This window comes from Anolis carolinensis, chromosome 1 (assembly GCF_035594765.1).
Source record: "Anolis carolinensis isolate JA03-04 chromosome 1, rAnoCar3.1.pri, whole genome shotgun sequence".
Lineage (NCBI taxonomy): Eukaryota > Metazoa > Chordata > Lepidosauria > Squamata > Dactyloidae > Anolis > Anolis carolinensis.
In genome coordinates this window covers 218,653,287-218,675,243 of record NC_085841.1, presented here as the reverse complement: position 1 = coordinate 218,675,243, position 21,957 = coordinate 218,653,287, and the positions used below count along the sequence as shown (strand labels likewise).

The 21,957-nt window shown below is 39.0% G+C and overlaps 1 protein-coding gene across 2 annotated transcripts in view; it reads right to left on the bottom strand.

Annotated features, from left to right (window-relative positions):
• itgb6 (integrin subunit beta 6) overlaps positions 1-21,957 on the bottom strand; it is an 86,609-nt gene that overhangs the window by 14,008 nt on the left and 50,644 nt on the right. For both annotated transcript variants that reach the window (XM_062965323.1, XM_008119141.3), the window contains 7 exons: positions 20,288-20,453; positions 17,877-18,038; positions 16,475-16,570; positions 12,023-12,112; positions 5,250-5,384; positions 4,359-4,779; positions 2,569-2,791 (listed from right to left, as the gene is read on the bottom strand). In XM_062965323.1, the coding sequence (XP_062821393.1) occupies positions 2,569-2,791; positions 4,359-4,779; positions 5,250-5,384; positions 12,023-12,112; positions 16,475-16,570; positions 17,877-18,038; positions 20,288-20,453 (1,293 nt within the window). The remainder of the gene's footprint in view (positions 1-2,568; positions 2,792-4,358; positions 4,780-5,249; positions 5,385-12,022; positions 12,113-16,474; positions 16,571-17,876; positions 18,039-20,287; positions 20,454-21,957) is intronic.

Below are 21,957 nucleotides of genomic sequence, written 5' to 3'. Positions count from 1 at the left end.
TAATAATAATAATAATAACAATAACAATAGTACTCTGGGGAAGACCCAAATGTTTTAAAAGTTGGTGGGCTAAAAGGGGTCAAAATGCCATCTGTGTGTGGAGATTTTCACCCCTCTAGCCCAAAAACTGAGCTCCGGGGGGGGGGGTGAGCCTCGGAAGCCCTCCCACTGTAGCCAATGGTCCAAAAATTTTGGTTTTTTCGTAAGCCAGATGAAAATTCTGTTTGTATAGGTGCCCCATTTTCGTTAGTGGGAACAAATACGAAAATGAGATGTAACGAATGAAACTACACAAAACGAACAGCAATTCCACCCAAAAGCACAATACTAGTAGATATGCCCTTAAACAGGATGAATACAATGACATATCTTCAAGCTCCGTGCTGAAGCCATTGATAACTGAGCAAATGGTATGATGCTGCTTAGGATCCAAATTTTCATCTCAAAAGTAATCATTAAGCTCTGCTCTTAGATATTGCTTACATTTTCTATGAGGTCTGTAAAAGGGGGTAGTTGATGAAAAGATTAAGATACAACATAATTCAGTCTAGTGTTGAGTGGCTAAATCACGTAAGCACAAAAGCAAACGAGACCTGAATTGGTTTCAACACCCACCAAAGTTAGCAGATAAGTTATTAGTTATACATCTGGGACTGCAACCAAGTCTGAGCTTCCTGGTTGAAGAAAATAATTCATGACATCAATGTAAGAAAGTCATTTCCATGCAAATTACTAGGAAGAAATGACTAATCTAAACTTGCATGACCCTATGAGCAATTATGCTCACAAACACATTTTTCATGCAGGGAAGGATGAACTGTGTGGCTTGCCAAACATCATGATAGGGAGACCTGCTTTGACGTTGCAAAGCAATACATGGCACTGCAGCAATATGGGCTGACTTTTAAGCATCTTGATAGATGTGTAAAAAATTGAATTTCTGTTTTCATTCAGCTGCAAATTCCTAAAAGATCAAATTGAACTCTTACTTCTCAGAGCTGAAACAAATAGCTGAAACTATATTGGGCAGATATTCTTAAAGAGAAGCCTTGGTTTGTATTTTAATACTTTTTAGTAAAACATTTGAGTTTCACCTTTAAATATGCCCAACTGACCCTTTTTATTATTTTGGTTTTGGCAACTGTAAATATGAACTCTCCGAAGAGGTGATGCAATCATGGTTGAAGAGACTGAAGCATGAATCAGAAAATTCCCCGGTTCAGTTCTTACTCTTGATATTTCCCTGTTTAGATTTCGCGAGTTACTTTAGGCTAAGGGTTGCAGAGTCCGAGCTTGCAGGAAAAACCTTTTTAAAAAAGTAGAGGTCTATACTAACCAACATAACACACTAAATAATGGTTCAAAGGACAAAGCTAATGATCCACAACATACCATGAAGTCCGTACCACTGGGATAAGGGCCAGACTCAGGCAGACCAGAAAAAGGGCTTCTCTCCCAGCATGTTCTCAGAGTGAAGTTGCATAGTGCTATCAGCCAGCCAAGGCAATTTGGCAGACAATCTCACAAGTTCTTTTTCTACTTGAATGCAATTTTCATACATTGAATTACAAAAAAATGTTCCTCTTGTGTGAAACACCTCAAGTCTACAGTCTGAGGAGGCCACTTCACACTAGTGAATAGTATTGTGAATGGTCCTGACTGGGATATTAAAAATATTAATTATAAGTGACTACAGATCAGGGATCGAGTTAAAATTGCTAGTGAAGCTGTACAAAGATCTGATCATTTTTCCGATGAGTAATCTGCTTAGACTGAGAAATATGTGGTTAAAACAAACCCAGCTACATCAGATGTTTCTCCTTGTTGTTACTATTTGTAATACTTGGTCCCATTTGTTGTTGTTGTGTGCCTTCAGGTCTTACACTTTTAAAAATCATTAGGCTAACCCAGGCATGAGCAAACTTTGGCCCTCCAGGTGTTTTGGACTTCAGCTCACAGAAATCCCAGCCAGCTTCCCGGGTATTAGAAATCATGGGAGTTGAAGTCCAAAACACCCAGAGGGCCGAAGTCTGCCCATGCCTGGGCCAGCCACTTGTTTTATATTAAGCACCCACTCTGCGATATGGTAGCCCCTTATAGTGACCAACCTCAAGTTCTATTTTGCTTTTAGGGGCAGATCACTCAAATTGATCCAAAAAATTCACTGTACTGAGAAGGTCCTGGGTCTTCAGCCAATTGGGTCTTTCTGCTACTGCCTGTCCCACCCCAAACCCTGTCTTGCCAGACAATATGGTAGTTGCCATGCTGAGCTAGGAAGTATTTCCTTTTTGACTATAGACCTTCAAACTTTAAACTGTGGTCCTGACCCCTATGAAAGGGAACAACTGAATTCTAGGAGACTGCGAACTAGTAAATAAATGAAATGCCATAGTACCTATACAGATCATATAGATGGCAAATCATCCGCTACAAAAAATGTATTTTGAGAACATGGGAAACAAATGTCAGCAAGATATTATGACTCAAACTCAGTACCTCTGTACCAATATTCTGTGATCATATGATATAACCAGATATTTCTAAGCATATGTCAAACTACTAATTTACCTTTTGGAAATGCAAGGATCGCTGTAGGCAGCATATTTCTCACACGAGCTTCCTGAAACCCCAGGATGTGTGCAAACACATTGACCACAAATGCATTTGCCTCTCTCACTGCAGATTGTCCCATCTTCAGAAATGCAGTTGTCAATGGCTGTGGTGCAGTTACAGTACTCCCCCATCCACCCATTGTGGCAGATACACTTGTTGCAGTCACAGTCTCCATTACCTGGGGGAATTAATGGAAGTTAGTTATTGATTTCTACCCATTTCAAGTTTTCAGTATCCCAAATAATTCATCAACTGTTATAGCCCCTCCAACTCTTCTATTCTTATCCTTTCTATGTTTTAGAAAATGGTACCCATGTAATTATATAATTTGAAGAAATTCAGAGCACAGTAATGTTCTAATGGCTGACTAACATTATTGAGGAGTGAGAACGCTTTTGGGTTTCACAGGAATTAGGCAAAGCAGAAGAAAAAAAGCAAAGTAGGAAATAAAATATGTTATTGATAGATTATAGGAGTCCCTGGTTGGCCAGCGGATTAAATCACTGAGCTGCCGGACTTGCTGACCGAAAGGTCAGTGGTTCGAATTTGGGGAGTGGGGTGAGCTCCTGCTGTTAGCCCTAGCTTCTGCCAACCTAGCAGTTTGAAAACATGTAAATGTAAGTAGATTAATAGGTACTGCTCTAGTGGGAAGGTAAGGGCACTCCATGCCGTCATGCTGGTCATGTGACCTTGGAGGTGTCTATGGACAACTCCAGCTCTTCTGCTTAGAAATGGAGATGAGAACCAACCCTCAGAGTCAGACACGAGTAGACTTAATGTCAGGGGAAAACCTTTACCTATGATTAAAAAAAACCCCTCTGGAATGGTGGTTGGTAACGAAATAAACCCTTTTAAACTTTTATTTTCATGGCAAAGCTCTCTTGGTGTATGTTGTGATCTTTTCCATACAACACAGCACCATCCTATTTGTATTTTTTGTGTATAAGTCAAGGAGAGTTCAACACAGCTTGCTTATTACTTAATGGGTTTAGGATTGCAGCTTTCCACATGTTATGGCAAGTTGTGTCCACAGCGTTCCACTGGTTGATCCTCCAAAATTAGTTAGCATTGTGGGTAGAATGGGTGGAGGAATACAACTAAGCTGTCTCTTAACTTTAATTGATAGATAAACCCAGAGTTTCCAAGTCATGAGTTGCAGCAAGTAACACCATTAATACACAGCATGAATTCTTCTGTGTTTTATGACAAAAATAATATGATAATAATAATAATAATAAACTTTATTTATACCCCGCCACCATCTCCCCAACGGGGACTCGGGGCGGCTTACATGGTGCCATGCCCAGAACAATACAATATAACAAAATAGAATAGAACAACAAATCATAGCACATTAAACAACACAATAAAAGAAAATATACACTACATTAAACAAGATCAAAAGAACAATAAAACCAAGGGCGGGCCACATGAACACTAGATTAAAACTCGAGGTGAGAAAGGAAGTAGGAGTAAAAACCAGAGAGGACAGTGGGAATGACCATATACAAAATATGATTGTATTGAATGTATACTGCACCATCACCTCACTTCAGTCTCTGAGCCACTTGAAAATGTTTACAAGCAAAATGAACAAAATGTCTATTTTTGTTGCAGTACAATAATGGTGCAGACTTGATGTTTAATGGTGTTCCCTATCTGTCATTCTTTACAACAGACCATATTTATTATCTATCATTTTATTCTGGGATTGGGGAAATGTTTAGGGTTGATTATAAACCTACCTCCACACAGCAGTCCTCTAAGTCTCACACAAGAGAAATCGTCACATTCACAGTCTGGCCCATAAATATTGCCATAGGCCGACAAGTGGCAAACGCACTGCCCGCAGTAGCAGTCGCCTCTTCCACTGCAATACTTCTGCTCAGGAGAACTTCTGCAGGAATCTGGACCCAGGGATTCTTTTTCATCACATTTACAATAAGGGCCCAGGTAGCCAGGATTGCAAGTGCAAACTCCACACTCGAACAAACCGTTTCCGTCGTTGCACTTTGAGCTGTTTGCCTCGGCTTCTTTCTGACAAGTACAGCTGCACTCTGGCTGAATAGCAATTTCCAAAGTTTCACTGAGACCCACAGGCTTTATTAGGACTTTCCTTCGACTTTTCTCACAAGCAGATAGGCTTAATGTCAAGTTAAAAGTAACCTAGGGAAGTGAGGAGAACAGTATCTCAGTTTATTCTCAGTTTCTATCCCCTTGAACAAATCTTGCCAAGATAGGTTTACCTTAGCGTAGCATATAACAATAAGATGCTGCTCCCATAAACCATTGTTATGCATCCAGAGTCATATTACCTCTGAGGGAAGTGAGGAAAAAAGTTCCTCATTTAAGTCCATTTGCGGGGTACATATTATAGTATTCGTCCGTAATTAGCTGTTTGATATTCTTATGTTATATTGAAATTATGTTTTTGACTGTTTTGTTACTTTGATTGTTTTACTTTACCTATGTTTTTACTTTGATGGATCATTTATATTGTATTTATGTGTGTTTGCTCCATGTGTAAGTCACCCTAAGTCCCATATGAGAGATGATGACAGGGTATAAAAATAAAGTTATTATTTATATTATTATTCACCCTCATGCATGTCATTCATGAAAAAAAACCTACTTACCACTTCTCCTACTTTAATATGAGAGCATTTCTTCCCATTTGCAATGGCAGTGTTGTTGTTACAGATAGCAGTGAAAGACATGTTTATTCCCTCTGTGTCACCTAATACTTCTAGTTCAATTTCAGACCGAAGTGCCTGAAAGAGTCAATGGTTAGTGCATCACTGGAAAGCTAATATTTAATAAACAGTCATATAGAGAATTTTATTATAGAACAGCCTTCAGATGTTGTCAAATAAATACATAAATATATGGGAGTCAGAGATTCAATTATTTATTGAGGAAAGGAATATAAGCACCAGAGTATGTATAGCGTGGCCATGAACTATAATAACAACTCCCTTTGGTCGTTATTAAGGCACACCACTCCTGACTACAGTGTCAAAGCTTAATTCTGGAACATAGGTAGGTAAAGGTAAAGGTTTTCCCCTGACTTAATGTCCAGTCGTGTCTGACTCTGGAGGTTGGTGCTCATCTCCATTTCTAAGCCGAAGAGCCGGTGTTGTCCATAGACACCTCCAAGGTCATGTGGCCGGCATGACTGCATGGAGCGCCGTTACCTTCCTGCCTATTAATTTACTCACATTTGCATGTTTTTGAACTGCTAGGTTAGCAGAAGCTGGGGCTAACAGCAGGTGCTCACCCCGCTCCCCAGATTTGAACCTGTGACCTTTCGGTCCACAAGTTCAGCAGCTAAGCGCTTTAACACGCTACACCACCAGGGGCTCCAATTCTGGAACATACAAAGCAATAAAACAGCAGATACAACAGATAGTCACTGGGTAATATGGGACCAGTCTCTCTTTCTCCCTTGGGCTGGCCTACCTTGTTCTTTGTTAAGAAAAAGTGGGGAAAAGGAGACCTATGTATGTAACTTTGAGCTCATTGGAAAAGAGGCATGTAAAATTAGTGTGCATAGCAGGAGATCTTTGAATAGGAAAGGTCTTTATTCTAAGCAAAATGTATTTTAAATATGGAAACATTCATTTCAGGTATTATTTGGAAGTTCCAAAGTTGCAAAACAGTCTAGGTAATATTTATCTCAGGTGACAGAAAGAAAACATAATAACGAATGCTTGTAAACTAAACAGGTTCCCTAGGCTACTCATGAATACCAAAGGAGGTCTGGTCTAGTTTTTTTTTTTAAAAAAACAGCTTAGAAAAGTGAACAAGTATCCAAGTGCAGTCAGTCCTCCATATGCACATATTCTTCATCTACAGATTCAACCATTTACAACTGGAATTTTTTAAAAAAATCCATACAGTGGACACTATTTTGGTGTGCCATTGTATGTAATTGACTTGAACATCAAAAGATTTTTGTATTCATAAATGGGTTTCTCGAACCAAACCCCATTGGATACCAAGCGCTCACAGTATCAGATAAAACACTGTATTTCATCACATAATACAAGTCACATCCCCATTTGGGGGTGGTGGTGGCAAAATTGGTATTTTTCTTTTCCTTGTATAATAGTCGCACCCTTTAATAACATGCTTGTGCCCAGGCAAGTGAATGAAGGATGTCATTTGTCCCCTTGCCTGCCTCCTTGGAGCTATGGGTATCCCGTCATCTGGCAACTGAGGGAAGCCCCATAGCTACAAATGGGACACGTGGGCGAATGAGGCTACAAGTGGACACTGCGTAACAGTCGCAATAGTCACCACCATGTAATGGGAAAATGCGACTATTATGCAATGAAATACAATATATACTTCCATACATATCTCTTTGAAAGTTCTTTTCTGACATTCATTCCAGGATATGTATGAGTTTTGTTTATCTGTGTGCAAACTCATGTTTGTGCCAAATCATGGTGGTTTATAGATATCAGCATGTAAAGTGCTCCCATATGTAATGCTGTGCATTGCTGGATCCACTACCAACTTTCAAAGCAATGTATATGGGTAGTGGAAGGTCCCCCCCCACATATTGATTCTGGATATATAGTTTAAGGATAGACAGGTTTAAAAAAAAATCAGAGTAATGTGACTTTGAAGACTGCTTATGATGAGTTAGAAGATTGTTCTCAATTGAGAAATAATAAACCTATTTCTTTTATCTGGGTAATTCTACTTGCATGCTCATCTACTCGAATTTCTTTGCTTTATTTTGCCTTTGCCTTTAGTTTTGCTAACTATCAGAGTGTTCAGAGTTAATCTCTAAAGGTAAGTTACTTTGTTTATGGTGTGGGGGGGAAACAGAGTGGAGCACTAGTTTGGAGTTAAAGATGTTATTCTTGTGTGAACTCAGTGACCCTGGAAGAAAGTGCTGGAATTCATTTGGCTTCCTGGAGAGATGTAAAAAGGAGAAGTCACTTGGAAAATTTTGTGCTGTGTGTCTTACAACATTCACGTGGGCATGTTTGAGGCCGAAGGGTTTCTTGAATGAAACATTATTCAGAACTTGGCTTTGCAATTTAACCTAATCCCCTTTTCCCTTTCTTATATATTTTAACTGTTGAACAAACTCAACTACTGATGAGATTTCCTTCTGCCCTTACTTAAAAACTCTGTATTCTGCCGCCTCGACTTCACATGAAATGAATGCTTTGAAAACACAAAACATTAGTTTAAAGTTGTTACAGTTTTTAACCTCTCCAGGCACGTTCTGACACGCTTACTGAACGCCGTGACTCACACTAGAAAGAGACTATGAGAAAGCCATACAACAAATATTTTGACAGCTCAGAGTTCCCTCATATGCTTACTTCCTCTGGAGGGTTTAAAAGCCAACACATCTGTGCATTACAATAACTTGGCTTTCTGCCACCATTTTAGAGCGGAAAGCTCTAAAACCAAAGAAATTTGAGCATATTTCTATTCAGGGGGCAAATGCCAATTATAAATCCAATACTTACAAAGAGCAATAGCAGGGCAGAGTGGTGGATTTATTTATCTTGGGTCATATAACTTGAATTGTGTAGTACTGCCAGCTTATGTGGCAAGGGAGAAATGCACACAATGTTTTTTTTTCACATTCTGGATTTAAATTTGGACCACACTGAAATGTATAGGAATACATTGGCCATTCTGAGAAGAATGTAGCCTGATTGGACAACCACCATTGTCCCATTACCTGAGCAACATAGCCTCTCTTCCAAGACACAGCAATTAATGAGGTGTATGTTAAAAATTACATGTTTTTGGGGTCAGCATAGCAGGAGAGCACTGGAGATTGCAAAGGACAGTGACCCAGTGTTGGGTAGATTAGATGTGTAGATTAAGATCTTCCAGGGAGGTCCTGCTCCCAGCCCCACTGGCCTCAAAGGTGCAACTGGTGGGGACGAGGAACAGGGCCTACTCGTTGGTGGCTTCACGGCTGTGGAACTCCTGAGTGAGTGAGATCAGGTCGGCCCCCTCATTCCTGACCTTTAGGAGACAGCTAAAGGCCTGGCTGTGGAACCAGGCATTCGGCCCATCATAGAAATATTTAAAATTAAAGTGAAAGTTGAAAGTTCAATGACCTAGGACTGTTTATGGACAATGGTTATGTTTTTGTGTGATATATGACGTTATTTTATGTGATGTGTTCAATAATATTTAATGTTTTATTAGGGGAGGATCAACTTTGATGTTCTATACTGCTTTTTATCAAGGGCGTTGAATTGTTGCCAACACTGTGAACTGCCCTGAGACACCTTCGGGGTTGAGAAGGGTGGTATATAAATACTGCAAATAAATACATAAATAAGTAGGACTGAAATATCCCTGAGATAAGATAATGTAGATAGAATAAGCCCTGAAACTAAGCAGGAAGGAAAACAGAATCAATAACATTGGTCAAAGAAGCTATCAAATCCTAGCACCGCTTGCAGCCTAGCCTAGTCACAGTACTATTCAAGATAGGTAAAGGTTAAGGTTTCCCTTGACGTTAAGTCTAGTCATGTTCGACTCTGTGGGTTGGTGCTCATCTCCATTTTTAAGCCAAAGAGCCAGTGTTGTCCTAGACACCTCCAAGGTCATGTGACCAGCATGACGGCATGGAATGCCATTACCTTCCCGCAGAAGCAGTATCCATTGATCTACTCACATTTGCATGTATTCGAACTGCTAGGTTGACAGAAGCTGGGGCTAACAGTGGGCGCTCACTCCGCTCTCCGGATTCGAACCACTGACTTTTCAGTTGGCAAGTTCAGCAGCTCAGCGGCTTAACTCACTGTGCCACTGGGGGCTCCACTATTCAAGATAGATCATGTTTATTCCAGGTTTCAGTATTTTACAGACTCATCAAAAAGGCCAGGTGAAGCATCCCGCTTCACCTGGCTTCTGCAGAAATGAGCAGTGGGGCGAATCTGTTACCCTGTGCACAGCTCTCTCTCAGCGACACTTTCTCCATCACATGGGGAAAGTGTCACCCTCCCAAAGAGGGCCCAATGAGTAGAAAGCATCTTACAATGCTTTCACCCCAGTTGGGTGTGGGGCCTCCACCAGAAGTCACATGACATGATGAGGCTCCATCCTGAAGATGGGGTAGAAGCATCCTAGGATGCTGTTTAAGGTAAGTATAATGAGGTGCCTAGACAATGACAATGAGGTCATGAGCAATATCTAATGTAGTAGTTCTCAACATGTGGGTCCTCAGATGTTTTGGCCATCATCTCCCAGAAATCCTAACAGCTGGTAAACTGGCTGAGATTTTTGGTAGTTGTTGGCCAAAACACCAGGAGACCCACAGGTTGAGAACCACTAATCTAATGCATATGATGGAATCCTTGTTCAGTACATGGCCTGATTTAAACTGCCATATAATGCATTATATGAGCCTACACTGATCATATAATGCAGTTTCAAATTGCATTATATGGCAGTATAGATGGGGCTTATTTGACCAGCACATAATATAACCATAGCTTGTTTGTTGTTTAAGAGGATATTTTCAGGGTCTGGCACTGTATATAACCATAACTTCTGATTGTTGGCTCTGGATATGTAATATTCCAGTTCTAGCATTTCTAGCAGAGCTCAGCAAACAATACAGGCCATGGGGAGATGCCAAAATGGAGTAGATCAGGCTTTCTAAAACAGATCTGCATACTGCTGAAACTTTCTTATTTTATGCCACCAAGATAACCAGTTGAGATTGGATGCCAACGTGTTATACACTAGGCCACAGCCCCCGGCCTCCCAGCTCCTATGAACATGTAAATGAGAACTCTGAGTAGCCCAGGGAACTGTTTAGTTTAGACACATTAAGGATTAGGTTTCTATTTTACAACCTGATCTCAATATGATGTAAACTGTTTTGCAACTTTGCACCTTCTCAAGTAATAGCTGAAAGGAATGCCTTCATCTAGGATATACCTTTTTTTGCCAATGTAAATTTCTTACTTAGAGTGCAATCAGAGACCACCTTTCACATGCCTTTGCTCTCTCCCTCTGTCTGTGGGTTCTTTAGCAGAAAAAAGGGGAGGAGAGCACAAGACAAACCTCCAGCAGTGTCCACAGTGTTACTGGTCATAGGGATGGTGGCAGCTATTATAGATGGTCTCAGGGGATCCTGCTCCTGCTCAGCAGAAGCAGGGATGGGTAATCAAGAACTTCTACATCCCCTTCATTCTTTAGGAGACCTTTTAGAACAGTGGTTCTCAACCTGTGGGTCCCCAGATGTTTTGGCCTTCAACTCCCAGAAATCCTAACAGCTGGTAAACTGGCTGGGATTTCTTGGAGTTGTAGGCCAAAACACCTGGGGGCTCACAGGTTTAGAACCACTATTTTAGAAAAAGAGATCCTTGGGCTATCAATATAAAAGGCATTATGCTGCTGTTCTACTCCCCTGGGAGGAGCAATAAATTGAAGGCAAAGACACCTGGGCTCCCTGGATTATTCTGTGAATTAAGCAAAATGATTCCACAGAAAACAACTCCTTCAGAGGCACCTTCAGGTGCAGAACTGACACTGAATCATGCGACGTCACCAGCAACCTTTTTGCTAACGTTAGTAAACCCCAAACCACAACCCTTTTCTATATTTTTATAAAGGTTAGCCTGAAGCAGGTTGGCAGGAAAAGTTAGCTTGAAGTAGGCAGGTGAATATTATTCACAGATTTTCTCATCCTTGGTGAGAAAGGCTGTCTTGACATGTCAAGACACACTGTAAAAAATTGTCAGCTACCACAACATTTTTTTGCTCTTACATTTTTGTATTCCTCCCACCGCAATTTATTTTCTAGTCTGGAACATTTCTCTGCATGGCTTCTATTCTTGTTATCTATGCATAATCAACATCTTGCATGCAAAATAACAGCATAAATAATTTAATTCCTTTGCCGGGTAAAGTTTACACCAAGTTCATGCTGTATGTCGGCAGTCTGCCCTCCACACTTCATGATTTGACTTTTGCTGGTTTAATTATTCATGGATTTGATTCCAGATGAAGTTGGCTGTAGAGTCATGCTGGAAAACTTTGGGATTCCTAGAGAAGTGTTCTCTCAGGTTAAAAAAGTAGCATTTTTTTCACATGTCCCCATTTTCACAGGGCTCCTATGCCCCTAACCCCAGGAAATTTGGAGAGCAGATGGTATATCACTAGAATTCCACTTTATCCAGAATCCTGGGAATTGTAGTTTATGGAGCGGTATTTGGAATTGCCAGCCATGGGGGTACAGTATTCTGGTAGCACTGACCAAACTTCAAAGCTCACGATTCCACCACAGGAGGCAGCCATGGCAATTAAAATGAATTCAAAGCACTGTAATCGTATAACATGGAAGGATCTCAAGTTGCAAAGCTTACAGAAGCAATGAAAATGTCATAATCATTATTTTTCAAAATACCTTGTATGCATCAATAATCAACTGGAGAACATTGCTAGAATCTTCTTGTAGTTGTCCAACAGTAGCTCCAGGAATAAGATCAGCATAGTTCTGTAAATGACAAAAATAATTATAATGCTGCAATGCACAACATGAGTTAACCACTTGAGAAAAAATAAAACAAACATAATCTTCGAATAAAGATAGTTCAGCTGGCCCTCCATATTCACAGATTCTGTATCCAAGGATTCAACCTTCCATGGCTTGAAATACACACACACAGACACTGTTATAATCTTATGTGACTTTTTAAATACTTTTGTACCATTTTTGCCTGTTGTGTATTATAGGTGCACCCCCCTGGAGTACCTTGTAAGCTACCACAAGTCCTTTTGCAGAGATGGTGGTGAGATATACATAAAGATTATTATTATTATTATTATTATTATTATTATTATTATTATTATTATTATTATGACACAGCAAACAAGATAGATATGCTGGATTTCGTGTCACAAAATCACAAGTCGAACACTTCCCAAGTGTCTAGGACTGTGTGATGTATTTTCAGATGATGCGTGCAGATCCCAGCAGGGTGGCCTTTTGCAGTTGGCAGATCGTTATTATTATTATTATTATTATTATTATTATTATTATTATTATTATTATTATTATTTCCCAAAAGTTTTGTCGTGTGTGTGTGTGTGTCTATACCATTGTATATTATTGGACTTGAGCATCCATGCATTTTGATATTAGTTGGGTGTGCTGGGACTAAATTCCAACAGATACCAAAGTCCCACTATATATTTTGTCTGTGATGAAACTCAGATGAATGTTCTGCTTTTTCTCTGAGCACACGACATTACATACAAATCAGAACTTGGGGCTTGAGATAAGTTCTTGCTTTATACAGTGGACCTTCATAACTCAAGATTAGCTCTTTTACTTCTGAATTTCAAATCACATTGTTTTATTTATTCATCAGATCAAAATATAACTAGCTACTTATCATAGAAAGGACTGAGTTTTTTCATATGATTCTTTCCTCTTGGTAAGATTTTCTTGCACCTATCAACCTCAGATCCCCATTTGGGTGAGGATGTGCCATGGCCACATACAGGCTCTGGAACGTCCCTTCAAAGGGGTGGCTAATTTGGTCCACTTTATGAGCTGTTGAACTTGCTGACTGAAAGGTCACTGGTTCGAATCAAGGGAGCGGGGTGAACTCCCGCTCTTAGCCCCAGCTTCTGCCAACCTAGCAGTTCGCAAACATGCAAATGTGAATCGATCGATAGATACCGCTCCGGTGGGAAGGTATGGCACTCCATGCAGTCATGCCAGACTCATGACCTAGGAGATGTCTACAGACAACACCAGCTCTTTGGCTCAGAAATGGAGATGAGCACCAACTCCAGAGTTGGACACGACTAGACTTAATGTCAGATGAAAACCTTTACCTTTATATTGTTATTCTGTGGCCAAAAGGCTGAGACCTTGTTATATAGATGACTGATACTGGGGTTTTGCTGCAAGGAAGGAAGATGGTAGCACCTCAGTTGAGTACAGTAGAGTCTCACTTATCCAACACTCGCTTATCCAACATTCTGGATTTTCCAACGCATTTTTGTAGTCAATGTTTTCAATACATCGTGGTATTTTGGTGCTAAATTCGTAAATACAGTACTGAACTACATATTCTGTATAATTTGTTGTATAACATGATGTTTTGGTCCTTAATTTGAAAAATTATAACCTAATTTGATGTTTAATAGGTTTTTCCTTAATCTCTCCTTATTATCCAACATATTCGCTTATCCAACATTCTGCCGGCCTGTTTACATTGGATGAGACTCTACTGTATGTAGAAATTATTTACAAATCATAATGCAAGGTTTACCCGGCACCAAACTTGGGTTTGACACTAAATAAGTATTTTTTTAATTTTTTTTAATTTTTCATTGTCTTCTCATCTGTTTCTCAGCATTATTTGTCATGTTTTCTCCCAAGTTAGGCTTTTAGACTATTTATGCATGTATTGTTACTATATGTGTATTAAATTTCTCTTGCTCTGGTCCCATACTGGGTTAAAAGAATAAGAAACAAACAGACAGACAGACAAATAACTGTCTGTGTCTTCTTTTTATTATTATTTTTGTAAGACACCCCAAAAAGATGTGCATAGTTGAAATAAAGAAATTAATGAATTAATTAATTTAGTATCTCACCTGCCTCCCATCACAGGATTCAAGGCAGCTTACAGCCATTTAAAAATACAGGACAATTAAAAAAATTAAAGAAATCCCAAAACAAAACTATAACAAAAGTATAAAGACGAAAACAAAGAAAGCTATTTCAAAATGATACCTGTTGCTTTAGAGCAAGCATATGAAAAGGATTCTGTATAAACAGAAGCATATCTTTGCTTCCAATCACTTCAAAGGCAATAAAATCTTCTATTCATGTTGCCAGTTCTTTATAACTTTTTCAGACTAGCACTGTTTCAGGCTGTAAGATTTAATCTTGGGAACTCTACTTGAATTCCAATCTGGTTTTGCATGGGAAATTAGTACCAGAAAAAGCCATAGCTTTCACCTGCTTTCTCTATAAAGATGCCCTTCTTAAGGTATGGGAAACTCTGATCCGAAGCAATAATAATTGACTGACACTTGCTGGAAATTGAGCTTGAAGAAGCCAATGCTGCTGTTTGTATTCATACATGGTGGTCCAGATCTTGTTCACACAGGTACACTAAGGCTTGGATTGTATATCTCCCACACATGGAGTGACAACTATTGTCTGCCTACATCTGCTATTGTGCTGAACTAAATAATGAGTTATTTGTTCAACAAGAACTCTTAATTTCGAACTGTATAAGTAATGAAAAATTCAGATTCTTGTTACAATTGTTAAATGATCCAGCTTCAAAATACCTCAGATCCTGCCATTTCTGATAAATAAATCATGCATTTCACATTTCACATTAGGAATTCATTTTCATTTTTGATGGAAACACAATACAAATAGTGTCCAGAAGTGAGCAAATACATTATTGGGTTATTTTGGAGCTATAAAATAATGTAAAAACAAGCTCTGGATAATTTAAACAAGGAAGTGAACATTTCCAGTTATCACACACTTGCATTCAATGCCAGTCCACAGCTTCGATGTTAGATCAATCCCCTCTGGGGATTGTTATTACATGTATAGTTTATTAAAACAAGACAAGCTCAGTTGTTGTTGACTTGTTTCAAGAAATCATTATTTAAATTAACACTGAATTTAAACATTTACACCTAACAAAAACCTGCAGATATTTCCATTCTTTGTCCTATTTTACCAGAAGAGAAGAATGGGGAGGGCAAGAGGAGTGTTCAAGCTTAAGGTCTGAACAACATCACTTCTGCCTCAGACATTTAAATATCATTTTAGAAAAGGACACACCCATTGCTTAAAATGGTTTGGCATGTAATTTTTTAAAACCCACCCCACAAATATTGAAAATGCAACAATATAAATTCATGGTAAATCCATCAGAATTCCTACCACATGAGGAGACTGTACTAAATCTAGTTAGAAGCCGTATTTGGGTTTTGCAAGTAAATTATTCAGTGCTTCAAAATAGGAAAACTCATAATGCCACAGTCATGACATGACTGACATTATTATTGCAAAAAAATAGTCTGGACAGTTTTATTTGGAAAGGTTCCATAACATGAGCAAAGCAATATAGTCAGAGAACACAATGCTTTCTGAACTGACAAGGGGCGAATAGGTTCTTAGATAAGGAGTTTCTGGCTTCTGTTCATTCAACCCAGTTTTATTTCAGCCTCCGCCTGAAACATTCACCTCCCAATGACTATAGAAATCACATTTTCCCTTGGAAGTCTATATCCCTCACTATCTGAGAGGGCTACCACTGTTGTAAATCAAGCATCACATTTCTTGGTCAGTTTTATTCTTGTATCTGAGTTCTCAGACAACTTCCTTTGTGGCCGAAGAACATTATACCAAGTTTTTACAAACTAAAAAACCCCCATTCCATTGTTATACGATCTGTGGTATATATATATTTTTGTTCCTTTCTTGTTAAAAACTAATACTATTACTGGGTTGCTATGAGTTTTCTGGGCTGTATGGCCATGTTCCTGCTTCTGGAACATGGCCATACAGCCTGGAAAACTCACAGCAACCCAGTGATTCTGGCCATGAAAGCCTTCAACAACAAACTACTATGATTTTTTCTGCCTTGTTAACCATTATGTTGTTTCACCCAATAATTTTTGATTCTGAATTAAATCCATTTTTATGTGATTGTGCACTCTTTCTTACTTTATTGACACTGGAATTCTTACTCTTAGAAGATGTCCACATGTTTTAAAAAGTCATATATTTGCTGAAATATCTCCTCTTAAGAAATATCTCATCATTTGAAGGATAACCAATCAGACTAATACTTTTTAAGTCTCTTACCTGATATAAATGAACCTGTCCCTTTGTTACTGCAAAAATTAATAAAACATTGTTTTGTATTATCTTGTCTATTAATTGTCCCAAGCTTGGATATTCCTGAAGGCAAACAAGAAAAAAAATCGGTCTTAATTGGAATAATGAAACTTTTAATCAAAAACACTGCATATAGTCTTCTGCATTACAGAGGCTGGATCTACACTGCCATATAAAATGAAGGTTATCTGCTCTGAACTGGATAATATGGCAGTGTAAAGTTTTCCGCTGACATTAAGTCCAGTCGTGTCCGACTCTGGGGGTTCGTGCTCGTCTCCATTTCTAAGCCGAAGAGCCGGCGATGTCCGTAGACACTTCCAAGGTCATGTGGCCAGCATGACTGCATGGAGCGCCGTTACCTTCCCACCAGAGTGGTACCTATTGATCTACTCACAATTGCATGTTTTCAAACTGATAGATTGGTAGAAGCTTTGGTCAACAGTGGGAGCTCACCCCACTCCCCGCATTTAAACCGCCAACCTTTTGGTCAGCAAGTTCAGCAGCTCAGCAGCTCATACAGCAGTACAGATTCTTATAATTCAGTTCAAATCAGATAATCTGTTTTATCTGATGGGATAATCTGGATGATATGGCAGTGTAGCTCCAGCCAAAGAAAAGCTATATAACACAGAAAAACCTAGAAACCAAGCAAGCACTGGATTAGATGGGGCTAGAAATATATCCCCCCCCCCCGAAACACACACATTCATGGGGTTTAAGGACCAAGGATGTGGTGAAAATGGAAAAGCCATTAATATCCCTCAAATATACATGATAAAATCCTTTTCCATAAACAGCCTTGCTCCTTACTCCATTTACCACCTTCCCACCATGAAGACTGAATCAGAATTTAAACCTCTTTCTCACTGATCTACCTTCTCTCCAAACTACTTCTGTTGCCAGATTTTAAATCTCTTTTCTGGGGTGTAACTCCACATAGGAGTTATTTATTATATCTGCCCTTTATAGACTGCTTGTGTTTAAATTAAATGTGTATCTCTCTTAGACACTGAGGTACAACATTACTGATAAATCCACAAAGCCCAGGTTAACAATAAAACACAGGGCAATCCTAGCTTTCGTCGCAGATATTTCTTATCTGAAGAATAGGATCACAAGCTTTCCCACTGGCAGAGTTCATTTTAGATTGTACCTCCCAGATTCACCTAACCACTGAAACAAGGGGTGGGTTACTTCAGTTCTCAGATGAATTTTTCTTCTGTCATTATGTGACATAAATATCTCTGATAAACATATAATTCTGGTTTAATTCAGTTGAGAATGACCTCATAGATTCAGTACTTTCATAGGGTTAATGTCTAAATAATTTTTAATGGGAGAAGATTGTGTAAAACATGAAGCATATTACCAAAACAGTTGACATGGAATATTCATTATTGTCATCCAAGTGGCATTCTCCATCATTCGGAATAACAATTCCTGCTAGTTTGCTATCCATCCCAAAATGGGAATCTGCATCAGTCACAAACACCAATAGATGTAATGAATCATTCCTCCACCCAATTTTTTCCTGGAATGAAAATGTAAATATATAATTATAGAGGATTTAATAGAAAACTATGTACTATGTGGTATTTCTATATCTAATGTAGAAATATCGTTAGTTTTGTCTCGATCAAAATTACACTATATTCTACTATCAACGTTCAATGTACATAAATGCTGTTATTTACTAGTAAATAGAGATTGGAATTCAAAGACATAGCCTTATTAGTCTGCAATATCAGTATGCAAAGGGATCTCGTAGCATTTGCGGAGTTGTTTGTTCTGTTCCACAGTTGCATAAGGCGGAGGATTCTTCTAGATGGTACAATTTTGCCAGGTTGTCTTTTGATCTGCCCACTCCACTTCTGAGTCTGTTCAAGGACTTACAAGTTATCCATTCATGGTTTGCCCTTGGAGGCAGACCCTCATGGCAAGCGGGGGGGGGGGGGGGGGGCATTTGGAATTTCCTGGTTTAGCTTCCCAGAGGATACTCTTGCTGTTGCTGGAGGAACATTAAGAGGAGTGCTGGTTCTCCTGAAGCTTTTTCTTGATTTGAGTCTACTGGTGTTCAACCTTATTTCTCTTACAGTTAGCAGCAACTTCCCATCACACATCAGGGGGAGCAATGCCAGCTAGCTTATAGAGTTTATCAAAAGGTGTAGGCCATGGTAGTTAAAGTGATGTCAAACTGCCTTAATTCTACATTCTAAATGCACCCTCATAGGTAAAAGTTGAATTCTTCTAAAAATCTAAGCTAAGGAACTGAAATGCAAAGCAATATTTGAGAACACTTCCACACAGTGCCAAAATCCTGGGACCTGACAACAGGTCCATGCACAGACCTATCAGTCCCGAGAAATGGTTCCTTGCAGACAATAAAGCCTTCCTCTATAGCAGATCAAGATGGAGGGCGGACAAGGACATCCAGCAGAAGGTTTTTTTTTTAATCCCTCCATTATGCACTGGAACATATAAGCGCATATGCAAATATCTTAATATAAAATACAAGCAGATTCACATGTGTGCATAACGGTGGGATTTTTAAAAACAATCTTCTGTCGGATTTCTCTCTTCCCCCAATTCTTAATTCAATCTCTGTTTAAGATTATAAATTATAAAATAAAGAGTGTTAGAGAGCTCTAATTGCTTTCCATTTGTGCTTCCCTGAACAGCTTTCAAAAAACATATGTGTGCTGTAGCAGTCTACTTTGGGGGGGGGGGGGAGCACGTGTTTTGTATGACTGCAGGGATATAGAGTCATGCAAAAGTATGCTTTTTCAGGCTGAATCAGGTTATAAACACATTTTTTTAACACATGCTTTTAATCTCTTAACCCAGTCCCTCCCTCCTGCACTTTGGCTAAACATCTTTTAGCCCCCCTCCCCTCCCCTTTAACCTGGTTACTTTTTACAGCATGTGCAGATGGGCCCTGAGTAGAAGCCAAACATCCATGCCTATACTGCCTTATTGAAAAGAAGCAAGTTGTACACAATCCAGTGAGCATTATTTCAAAATATGTTTGCACAGGTTTGCAGCCTAAAGCATTCTGATCAATATCCCATAAATGCTTGTTAGATTTTTATTGCAAGCCACGGCATTATTATGGAAAGGGAAAAAAATAGAATATAAAACAACTTATGCACATAGAAACATTGCAAACCTTCAAAGCAGGAAATGAGTAATATGGAAACAAAGACTGTAGCAGCACTTGGTTTTATTTTAGCATGCACTTTCATGGATATAATTTCAGTTCAAATAATATGAGATAAGAATGGAATTGATGGAAATTTTTCGGCTGGTGTGAAAATAGTAATAGTACCACATATACTTGAGTATAAGTTGAGTTTTCAGCTGTTTTTAGGGCTGAAAAAGCCCCCCTCAACTTATACTCCAGTGAGGGTCCTGGCTGGTTGATATTTGGGTCAGCTTATACTCAAGTATATTGGTAATCAGAGTTGGACAGTCTTATTTTATTAAAGTCTTATTATTATCTTAAATTACAGTTTTATGTAAATATTCAAAAACAATTAGCCTACTGATGCCTCAAATAACGTAATTTTACTGGTATCTATTTTTATTTTTGAAATTTACTAGTGGCTGCTGCATTTCCCACCCTCATCTTATACTCAGGTCAATAAGTTTTCCCAGGTTTTTTTGTGGTAAAATTAGGTGCTTCTGCTTATATTTAGGTAGGCTTATACCCGAATACATATGGTATGTCTTCAACCATTTTAATTTATCCCATATAAGCGTTACACAGATGTATTGCCTTACCTTACACACAGCTGCCTGCATAATTGCATCAAATCCTCCCTCTGGAGTGTCTATATTAGCACTGATTTTCTGTTTTTTCACAATATCATTAAACCTCTCGGCATCATTTGTCAGTGGCAGAACATGCTTGTATCCAAATGTTGGTGAGCAGTCATGTGAGATACCTCTGCACATTGAAAAATAAAAACAACGCACATATATATTCAAATGACACTTTACTATTTTCACCAGCAGACTATTGCACTGCTTCTTAAACTATGTGATCATCTTAGCTCAATGTTTGGGTCCCAAAAATATGACAACTATAAACGTTTTCTGAACATCATCTAGTGGCTGTTATAGACATTTACATGAATTTGTTGTGCAGGTTTTATTGTGGACCCTACTTCAGCTGTACTACATAAAAATGAAAACCAGCCTGTTCAGCAAGCCTTACAAATGCTGATTTCTTATAAGTAAATGTTAGGTTTGTACACCTGTTTTATATACTGTATGTCATGTAAAAGGTTTTTGGGCTGAAAGGGGTCATAGGTAGAAATGTTTAAGAAGCTCTGGTCTACTCTATAGATAAATCTGTAAATTATTAAAACAGTGGTACTGAAATATGATCAACAGATGCTCCACAATGCCTTCAATTGCTACTGAGCACAAACCTATCAGGAAAAAGAGGGGGCAAAATTCTTCCCTTCCTGATAAGTTCAGGCAAAAGAAAACTGCTGCAGCTTTTGTGCCACTCCACATTAATAACATTTGCCATCTTGACCACAGTCTGATGTTGCATGTTGCAAGTTCCAGCTTTCATTTGTGAAAATCTAAATTAAGAGGCAACACAGAATGGTGCACAGCTAGCCAAACTGTGTGTCATGACACATTAGTGTTGGCTGCAGTGCGTAGTTGTGTAGCATGAGAAACTTCTGAGCCTATGTGAAATAAGCAATCAATCCTATTATATAAGATTTATATGAGATATGTGGTGTAATCACATTTTGTTATTACAATTGATGTAGATGTCTTTATCTCTTATAAGGAGTTGGTTTAACTTCTGATTTGCTAGTAAAACTGGATTACTATTACCTCATCAGATGGGCTGATTTGCCCATCGTATGCTGATTCTCCTCTATTTTCGGCACGGTGTCCTTCACATGATACATAGGCATATCTGGTCAGGCTCCGTGTCGAAAAGAGAGAGGAAGCAGCACTCGCCGCCACCATGACAACACAGGAGCCTTTCTGTGTTGCCTTCCTAGCAATGGGAGAAGCCGGGCAGCAACGGTTCCCCCCATGGGATCAGGGGCAAGGTAAGGTGGGTGATGTGGGGTGTGGAGTAGTGGCTTCTCTACACCCACCACCAAGAGCCCATGGATTTGCCCCGATGTAGGGCAAATCCATGGGCTTTTTTGATGAGGTTGTATGTCACAGAACGAATAATTTCTAAAAAGTGTGCCACTAACAGGAAATATTTGGAAAGTTCTGGTATAGTAGTTTGGGAGTTGATCTAGGCTTCTGGGAGATCAGAGTTCAGCTATGGAAACCCTCCATATGACCTAGTGCAGGTCATGCTGTCTTCGCCTCTAAGGAATGTATGAGCAAACTTTCTCTGAATAAATTTTGTGAAGAAAATCCATGACAGATTTCCTTTAGAGTTGCCATAAGTCAGAAGACATAACTTG